The sequence below is a fragment of the Suricata suricatta genome, chromosome 3 (genome assembly GCF_006229205.1).
Source record: "Suricata suricatta isolate VVHF042 chromosome 3, meerkat_22Aug2017_6uvM2_HiC, whole genome shotgun sequence".
NCBI classification, from domain to species: domain Eukaryota; kingdom Metazoa; phylum Chordata; class Mammalia; order Carnivora; family Herpestidae; genus Suricata; species Suricata suricatta.
The window spans coordinates 120,954,182-120,964,114 of record NC_043702.1 but is presented as its reverse complement, the minus strand read 5'-3'; the positions used below and the strand labels follow the sequence as shown (position 1 = coordinate 120,964,114).

At 41.4% G+C, this 9,933-nt stretch overlaps 1 protein-coding gene and 1 long non-coding RNA gene across 2 annotated transcripts in view; one reads left to right on the top strand and one right to left on the bottom strand.

The window, feature by feature from the left end:
* Nucleotides 1-9,252: 9,252 nt before the first annotated feature.
* FMO1 (flavin containing dimethylaniline monoxygenase 1) overlaps nt 9,253-9,933 on the bottom strand; it is a 28,280-nt gene continuing 27,599 nt past the window's right edge. The window contains exon 8 of the mRNA XM_029935015.1: nt 9,253-9,478. Coding sequence (XP_029790875.1) covers nt 9,463-9,478 — 16 coding nt within the window. The 3' untranslated portion in view covers nt 9,253-9,462. The remainder of the gene's footprint in view (nt 9,479-9,933) is intronic.
* The window catches only part of LOC115288062, a 1,546-nt gene continuing 968 nt past the window's right edge, over nt 9,356-9,933 (top strand). The window contains exons 1-2 of the long non-coding RNA XR_003906793.1: nt 9,356-9,578; nt 9,689-9,757. This is a non-coding gene — a long non-coding RNA (uncharacterized LOC115288062). The remainder of the gene's footprint in view (nt 9,579-9,688; nt 9,758-9,933) is intronic.

Genomic DNA, 9,933 nt, shown 5'->3' with positions numbered 1-9,933 from the left:
TGATTGATGTGTTGGAAGGATTGTAGAAGTGTGTCCCCTACATAGTAAGTGCTCACTTAAATTTAGTTCTTATTATTAACTAGTATAGTCAGGACCTTGATGCCATTGGGACTTTAGATGCCCTTTCCCCTTGTCCCTCTGGACCCTAGGAATTGCAGCTAGCAAAAAATATTAGTTTTTATTCAAAGCATATAGAGTCCTGAAGAATAGCTGGTCATGGGTCATCCCCTATCATGCAACAATGGTATTGCATGAATTAATGGGGGGTCCTTAACCTTGCCCAGAGACAAAATTGATTGACTATAACACAGAACAAAGTCCCCAAGGAAAGCTCGATGGGGCATCCTAGATGAGGTCTTTTGGAAATGGGGATGTCCATGTTAGTCAGTCGAGGCTGGAGGAAGCATGCATCACAGGGATTTAGAACCAGTTTTTCTTGGTACTATAATTTGGGCTTCTATAAACATCAGGCTAGCTTTGGCTTTGACAGCTGGGCTAACCACTCAGTTAATTCCAGCAATCAGAGGTCACGTGAGGCACCTTGACATGTCAGGCTGATTCAGTAGCCAGTGCTGCCTTTCCCTCAACCCTCTTGGGCAGTCAAAGAGATGCACAGAGGAGTTAAGACCTCAAAGTATCTGTTTTATTAAAAAATAATAGATGTATACTTGATTTGCCTCTGCCTTTGGAGACATGGTACTTTTTTTTGAGGGGAGATCTTGCTGTGTAACCCTTCTGTGATTTTCATAGTGTGATGCCACTTATTATAGTGCTATTTGCCTTGGGGAACTAAGAGAAAGAATATTTATTGAGCCCTGAGCATCAGTCGATGGGAAAACAAACAACATCGGCATTTGACATAGTTTGCGGCCACATTGCTAATAAGGGGCTGAACCTGCAGTGACTCTAGATCTCTGACTCTGAGCCTGGATGTGCACATCTTGGTCTGAGAGGCCAAGGTGTCCTGTGATTCTCATTAGTGAGTCTCTTCTCTCACGTGTGCTCAGGTTTGCTGCCACACTTTTGTGATGGGCTTGGGGGAATGTGTCCTGTCCCTTTGTAGCTTGCCTTCTAGATCAAGTCAGATCTAAAGATGAGCCCGTGGGGCCTTGAACACCCCTGGTCCTGGAGCAGATCCAGGGACTTGCAAGGAGATTCAGAGGGATTTCGCAGGGCTCTTTCCAAATCTTACTTGCCAGCCTGCTCACTGTAGGGTTGAGACTTCCATGTCTGGCTTCCACTATTTATAACAAAATTGACACTTTTGCCCCTTAGACTTTTGGTTGACTTACGAGTCTTTATTGATTGAAAGAGCTAGGGAGGCTGCAATCAGAATGGATTTGGAGGCAGTAGAACTGGGTTTGAACCCTGTCTCTGCAACTGATTGGTCATGTGACTCCAAACAACCTACTTAAACACCTTAAGGTTTACTGCTTATACAATAAGAAAAATAGCTATGTAGAAGAATTGTTCGAGTTTTAAACGAAGTAACATTACTCACACAAAAGTGCCTAGTGCCAAATATTTATCAGCATTCATTCCCTACCCTCCCTAATTGTCGCCCTCATTTTCTCTCTCTTCCCTAGAAAAGACAGTTCACAGAGACAAAAATAATCAACAAGTTTGGAAATACGGAGTATCCATACCTGTAGTTTCCTTTGGGTTGAGGAGCAGTTTTAGACAGCTTTCAATCAGAAATAAATGGCCTCCGCCAATGAGAACACTGGAATTGCCAGGCCACTAGGGAGAAGGCTGAAGTTGGTAGATCTCAGCTGTGTTCTGTCTTTGCAATAAGAACACAAAACAAATGGTTGCTAATTGAATTGGTAAAGTGCAAAACGTGCTACAGTGAACAGGCGAGCAGCAAAGTGATTTATTCAACAGATGCACCCTGGGACCTTGGAGTGCAGTTGTAGAGCCACGGGTGGGGACCCGAGGATGATTAAGGCCCAATGACAAAGTAATAGTAATAAAACAAGACCCAGTGACTGTCCACAGGAGATGCCACCATATGGAGGGATGTGGATACACAAGATATCATGTGGTACGTTTGTTAATGGTTGTGTGCTCCAGGTACAAACATTTGCAGGCTCTGTTGGGCTGTTTGCCTGTGCCTAGAGACCAGGTTAGAGACAGAGTGGGCTGTGTTTTTCCAGGGCAAAACACCTTGTCCTTTATAGACCCACTTAAGAAAACTGTACAGGCAGCAAAAACAAATGAGGAATTTACACCTCTTAAAATTACACAACATTTGCAGATTATGAATTTCTGAGTGGGAGCAGCTATTTTAAAAATATGCTTCAAATTAAAAAAAAATTTTTTTAAAGGGAGGGGGGCACCTGGGTGGCTCAGTTGGTTGAGCATCAGCTCTGTGGGATCCAGCCTCGCATCAGGCTGTGTGCTGAGCAAGGAGCCTGATTAAGATCTTCCCTCTCTCTCCCTCTGCCCTGTCTCCTCCTGTGTGCACATACATGCATTCTCTTTTTATCTCTCTCAAAATAAATAAATATACATAAAAACTATGTTTCAAATCAATGAGGGGAGTTGGTGAGTGAACTAGAAACAGGAAGATCTGGGTTCTGGGTCTGCCTCTGCCTCTAACCAGCTGCATAAACTTAAAATTCTTTATTTCCCTGTAAGATTGTTCCTACATTTGTAATATAGAGGGTTCTCATAATATAGAGGGAAGTTTTCTCTTTGTTCTCTTCCAGCCCCAGAGAATTGTTTTTATGTCTGAATGCCAAGTAATTGGTACCAAAATAGGTGTGAATTCAAAGGTAGGAGAGATTCTGCAGGCACGAAGGGCCAGGGGCAGTGGTGGGGACATGTGTGTAAACTCTCTGTAAACTATAAAATTGCTAGGTCTGTAAGGTCCTCTGTAGCTCAAAGCTTGCTTAGAATCAGAATTCTTTGGTAAATGAGCCGTAATCTACTGAACCGGACTTATACTTAAAAAATTTTTTAAATGTTTTATTTAGTTTTGAGAGAGACAGACAGACAGCGTGAGCACGAGAGGGTCAGAGAGAGAGGGAGACAGAATCCGAAGACAGGCTCCAGGCTCTGAGCTGTCAGCACAGAGCAAGACGTGGGGCTTGAACCCATGAACTGTGAAATCATGACCTGAGCCAAAGCCGGTCCCTCAACCTACTGAGCCACCCAGGCACCCCTGAACCAGACTCTTGAATGACACGAAACTCCCCATCCCATACCTGCCAGACAAGAGGGTGTAGGAATCATTTCTGAAATATGGAGAGACGTGGGTGATCTGCAAGTCATGTAATTGACCATGATTCATTTGGGTTTGGAATTTGATCTGTTTATATCTCTTATTGTTACCCATCAATATTCTTACTTTGTTATACTTATTTCCTGACACCTGTGGAGTAGTTTATGTTTCCCAATGCTTGGCTCTCTCATGTCAATCATAAGATGAAATCAGAGGGGCCAAAAATACAGAAAGTCCCATGACACTGTAATTCTCACTGACAGCTTTCTTTCAAATGATTGCTACCAACAGCATAATATCGTTTGCTTACAATGCTCCTTTGCCTTCTGACTTTCTCCTTAATTCTGTTGCTTTCACCCTGATCAAGAGGCTCCTGAAGAGGATCACATTCACCCTTAAGGAAGGCACTCTGCTAGGAGAATATTCATCCTTTGCAAAAGCAGTTTCTGGAAACATTTCCCCATTAAAAAAAAAAAAAAAAGACAGTGGTGACGAAGAATAGCCCAACACACTTACCTTATTGGCACCGGCAGATACTCTGACAAATTATCTCTCAAAGCAAATAGACAAGATAGTGTTTGCCTTATAAAAATTCGAAACCTAAACTCTTTTATTCTAAAGGAAAAAAAACACAGGAATGCGGACTTTGATCAGGTTCTCTGTTTCCAGTCACGCTGGTGACAGCAGAGAGTATAGTCCTTACTCAGGATAAAAAGTTGTGTGGGACAGGAGCTTGCTATATCCGTGATACCAGGGGACGGCTACGTGACGAGTGTGATTACTGGCTTTGGATTCAAAGAACATACATATCTCTGCAGCTTCCCTCCCCTCCTCACCCAACCAAATGTCACACTTCCGGCAAAGCCCAAAAAAGGAAAAGCACGTGGTAAGCAGCTGCTTTTCTCACGGTAGCCTTTAGAGGGAGCCAGAGTCACCACCAACATCACAGACCTGCTTGAAACAGGTGTTCTGCTTGCTAAGCTCTGGTGTATCATTAGTCCCCTAAGACGTCGAAACGACAGAGTCATTTCGTGACCATCACCTCATCAAGTACTTTCATGTCTACAGTCCTCTAAGCTCAGAAATGTGATTTTTAAATCCTGAACTTGGAAGGAATTTAAATAGTGTCATCCTTTTAGGAGGGTCAGCAGAGAGAGCTGGTAAAATGAGTTTGAGAAAGCACAAAATTAGTTTTCGTTACTAGCCTAGGGCACAAGAAGCAGGAATAGAATACTAAATAGGCACTATTGAGTTCACTTGAGTTCACTGAGCAGTTTCTGGACCAGGAAGGAGTTCAAATTCAAATGCCCATGGGGGTCAGGAAGGTAACTCAGTGGAGGAAAGAGGGCCAGGTAAGACTGATGGGCAAGCATATTTCCTGTCTGTTAGGTTCAGGTGAGTGGTGCTATTTGAGAGCATGAGTCCAAAATTGCAATTTTAGGCTCTCTTCAATAGAAAACAAAAATTCAGATTTTTATATGATACCACCTGTTGGCCACAAATTAATTTTTCCTTCTTAAAAATATTCAGCTCATAGAAATGTTGAAAGAATAGTTTTGTTAATGAACAGCAATGTATCCCTCCTCCCCAAACGTGTGCACGTGTGCATGTGCATACACACACACACACACTCAACACACACCTGAGTGTAGTCATTAAACATTAGGATGCCACCAGGATTTTAGCATATATCTCACAAGAATATGGGCATTTGCCTACACAATCACCTTCCCATTACCACAGCTAAGAAAATCAATATAAATTCAATGATAATACCCAACACATCCAGTATACTTTCACATTTCTCTATTTGTCTCCAGAACATTCTTATCCAGTGGCATGCTGAAGCTGACTTGTGCAGTGAGACTGTGTGCATCTCTTCCAACTTCAAGTTCAGTGCTATCACAGTAGCTTGATATTGGTTATATTGGGAATATTTACACCATGGAAATTGGTAATTACTAGAAGTCGGAGTTCCTACTCCATGGCTAGTTGTTAAATATTTATTAGTACACCATTCTCCCTTTTTAAAAAAAAATTTAACAGCTTTATCAAGATATATACACACACACAATCCTGCATATATTTAATGAAGGTAATTTGACGTGTGGGGATGTAGGCAATATGCTTGTGAAGCCATCACCACAATCAAGATGAGAAACATACACATCACCTTCATTAAGTGTCCCCATGCCCTTTCATTTGTTTGTTTCTGGTAAGAATACTTGATGTGAGATCTACCCTTTTAACAAATTTTTATGTGCACTGTTCATATTGTAACTATAGGCACTGTCTTGAACAGCAGATTGTCAGAATTTATTCATCTTGCTGAACTGAAAGTTTATATATGTTGAACAACTAACTCCCCCAGTCTCTGGCAACCACCATTCTATTCTTGCTTTTTTGAGTTTAACTATTTTGAAGAAGAATCATATGATTTGTTTTTTTGTGGCTGGTTCTTCTCATCTAGTGTAATGTCCTCTCAGGTTAACAATGTTGTCCCAAATGGCAGGATTTTCTTTTTCTTTTCTTCCTTCCTTGTTCCATCCTCTCTCCTTCCATATTTCTTTCTTTCTTTCTTTCTTTCTTTCTTTCTTTCTTTCTTTCTTTCTTTCCTTCTTTCTTTCTAAATGCCAAATAATATTCTGTTGTATGTGTATAGCACATTTTATGTATTCATCTGTCAATATCCTGATTTCAATTTTTTTGGATAATTATCCAGGAGTCGGATTGTTTAATCATATGGCAATTCTACTTTTCTTTTTTTTTTTTTTGAGGACCCTGCCTACCACTTTCGATAGAAGCTTCCCCGTTTTATTTTCCCACAAACAGTGTACAAGGGTTCTAATTTCTTCATATCCTTACCAAACTTGTTACTCTTATTGTTTTTGATAATAGCCATCCTAACAGGTATGAGTGATATCTCCTTGTGTTCTTGATTTGCACTTCCCTGATGAAGAGTGATGTTGAACACCTCACGTTTTTATATATCTGTTGACCGTTTGTATGTCTTTTTTAGAGAAATGTCTGTTCAAGTACTTTGCCCATTTTTAAATAGGGTTATTTGTTTTGTTTTCTTTTGTGTTGCTATTGTAGAAGTCCCATATATTTTGGATACTAACCCCTTATGGGATATATGGTTTGCAAATATTCTTCCCATTCTGTAGGTCGTCTTTTCATTCTGTTACTTACTTTCTTTGCCATAAGGAAGATTTCTAGTTTGATGAAGTCCCCCTTGTCTATTTTTGTTTTTATGGTCTGTGTCTTTGGTGTCATATCCAGGTGATCATTGCCAAGACCATTGTCAAGAGGCTTTTTTTTTCTGGGACACCTGGGTGGCTCAGTCAGTTAAGCACCTGACTCTTGTTTTTGGCTCAGGCCATGATCTCATGGTTTGTGCGTTTGAGCCCTGAATGGGGCTCTGCACTGACAGCATGGACCCCTGTCCCTCTCTCTTTCTCTCTGCTCCTCCCCTGCTCATTCCCTCTCTCTTTCCCTCTCTCCCTCCCTCCCCCACCTCAAAATAAATAAATCAATAATAAAGAGGAGCTTTTTCCCTATGTTATCTTTCAGGGGGGTTATATTTTTGGTCTTAGGTTTAAGTCTTTAATCCATTTTAAGTTGATTTTGTGTGTGCAGTGTAAGATAAGGGTCTGATTTCACTCCTTTTATTCCTTTGCATGTGGATATCCAGTTTTCCCAACACCATTGTCTGTTCTTGGCAACCTTGTTGAAGATTAATTTCTGGGCTAACGATTCTGTTCTATTGGTCTATATATCAGTCTTTATGCCAGCACTATCTTGTTTTAATCGCTGTAGTTTGGTTTATTAGTTCTAACAGTGTTTTTTGGTTTTGTTTGTTGGAAATTTTAACATTTCCTATGTGTAAAATCATGTCACTTGTAAACGTATGATTTTATTTCCTTCTTTCCAGTTTGGATGCTTTTTATTTCTTTTTGGCACCTAACTACTGTGGCTAGGACTTCCAGTACTACGTTGAATGTAAGTGGCAATAGTGAACATCCTTGCCTTGTTCCTGATCTTAAAGGAAAAGGTCTCAGTTTTTCACCATTGAGTATAATGGGCTTGTCATATATGACCTTTATTATGTTAAGAGAAATTCCTTCTATACTTAGTTTGTTGAGAGTTTTCATCATGAACGTGTGTTGAATTTTGTCAAATGCTCTCTCTGCATCTACTGAGATGACCATATGACTTCCGTCCTTCATTTCGTTAATAGGGTGTATCACTTTAACTGATTTACATACGTTGAACTACATTTTATAGTTATATTTTTTCCCAGATTAAACAGCCAACCAAAGTTTACAAATTGCATTTACCTGTTAGGTCTCTTTAGTTTGCCATATTCTGTAGCAGTCTTCCAGCCTCCAAAGGGTCCAATTTAAGATGAGTCAATATTATCTAGTTTGCTACCACTGAAACTATTCTCAACTAGCATTTTAACTAGTTTCCTTACTTTCCTTTGCTCCTCTACAGTCTGTTCTCCAGAAAGATCTTTTAAAATCATAAATTAGATCATGTCACTCTAATACATAAAAGCGTTTGCTGAATATGTGGTCAGGGAGGGTTTTCAAAAGACAGGAATATTATACCATATTTATATATTGTGGAGAATGGTCCAGGAGAGAGAGAAAGATCAACAACTTGGATGGGAAATTGGACAAATTATAAGAGAGCTCTTCTTGGGTAAGTATGCAAGAATGGAATCCAGAATACTAGCTGGCATTGTCCTTCAGAGCACAGGTGGTCACCCTTAGTAACCGGAAAGAGAGTTTATGGGCACAGAGGCAGATGGGTTGAGAAGTGTGGTGGCGGGAGGATCTGATGACGTTCCCCTCAAATTGTTACTATTTTCTCATCTGACAGTGAACTGAGAAGGAAGTGGTAGAGGTTGGTGGTGCAAGGAAATGATATAAAATAGTCATCCAGGAGATCAGATTGGGGAGTGAAGGAATTAGGGAAATCTAGCAGAATTTGGGGTCGTTGTGGACGCTTGAATTAAGTGATCAATTAGGTTACTACTGAGTGTTCCTCCTCTGCCTAAAGTCAAGTGCTCAGCAGAGGTTTGAAGTAGGGAGGGAGCTGGATTTTGACGAGGGTTGTAGTTCTGCCATGCAGATATGAATGAATGAGAGGGGGCAATGAGTTGAGAGCACATGCAAATGTGACATCATAGAATCATGAAGTCTAAGCTTGATAATGAAGGACATGAGAAAATGCAGGGGGTGGAAAGTGAAAGATGACGGGGTGTTTGGAGTGGAAGTCCCAGCAGTTGCAGAGAATATTGTAGTAGAAGGAGTTGGCTGGCAGACTATGACACGATTGGTGGAGAACTGGATGTTTGTACTTCAGACTGTGGAGAGCTGCTCTTGCTGAGAACGACTAAGCCAAGGCCTGCACTGGCTCATACAATAGCCACTCGCCATCTACAGCTGTTTAAATTGAGATTTAAATGAACATTAAAAATGTGATTCTTTATTGGCACTAGCCGCATTTCAAGTCTTTAATAGTCACACGAGGCTACCATATTGGAGGGTGAAGGAGAAATATTTCTGTGACGGTGGGAAGTTCTCTTGGACAGCACTGGTCCAGAGAGTGAACCTAGCAGCGAGTCGCTGAGATAGGGGGAGGGGATGAATGCTAGAGGTAACCAGATTAAGAGACAGAGAGAACAGGACAGGGAAGGATTATATACTTGATTTTGAAATCACTGAGAATTAGGAGAAAAGTAATGGTGAAGAATGAGACATTGATTGAGTCAGAGTTCTGTTTGCTCTTCCACACAGCTCAGGGCCTGAGAATGCTGGCTCCTCCCCCAGGCAGGTGTGGGTGTTTTGGTCGAAGGATAATCCTGCCCCCAGGGGGAATGATTGCCTTGGAAGCAGGCTCTGATGCTATCCAGGCCAGGAGGACTTGAGACAGGAGGAGGGTTTCATTGGAGACTTTAGGATATATGCCTATTAGTGTATATGAGAAGCTGACCTAACAGAGGCTCCTATGCACAATGGAACAAATAAGACAAAATTTTATTTCTCTGTCATGTAACCATCAGAGCAGCCTAGGCTGGTAAGGTAGCATTGTTGCCTGGGTCATTCAGGGAACCTTGTCGCTTCTGTCTTGTTACTCTGTCATTTTGAAGGAGTATGGTTGAAGCTGGGTTGCCTCAGGCTCCATGCCCATGATACCTTCTTTCGTAAAGGAGCACACGGAAGTCCTCAGAGTAAACAATTCCTTTGTAAATAAAGGAGGGAGAAATGACACAATGGTTTCCATTCACATTCCGTTTGCAAGAACTTGATCACATGACCCCACCAGCTGCCAGGACAGAAAGGTGGGCATATGACCAGAAAGAGGAGAAAGCAGACTTTGTGGATACAAGTTGCTGTGTGCCATTTCCTGCCTCTGGAAGAATTCTGGAAGCACTTCTCTCCTTTTCTACAGGTGGTAGCCTGGAATTGCAGCCACTACCCTCTTACTGTGAGGATGACGCCGGCCTAGGGATAAGAGCAGGTCCGGGAACCGTGGAGAGATGGCACTGAAGTCTTTGGATTTAGTCACCCTGAAGCCCATCTTAGTGCTAGACTCTGATGATACGAGCCACAGATTCTCCTTGTTATGGCAGTTTGGGTCAACTTTCTGTTTCTTACAGTTGGGATGTTCCATGACTTATTTAACTGTTCTGCTAC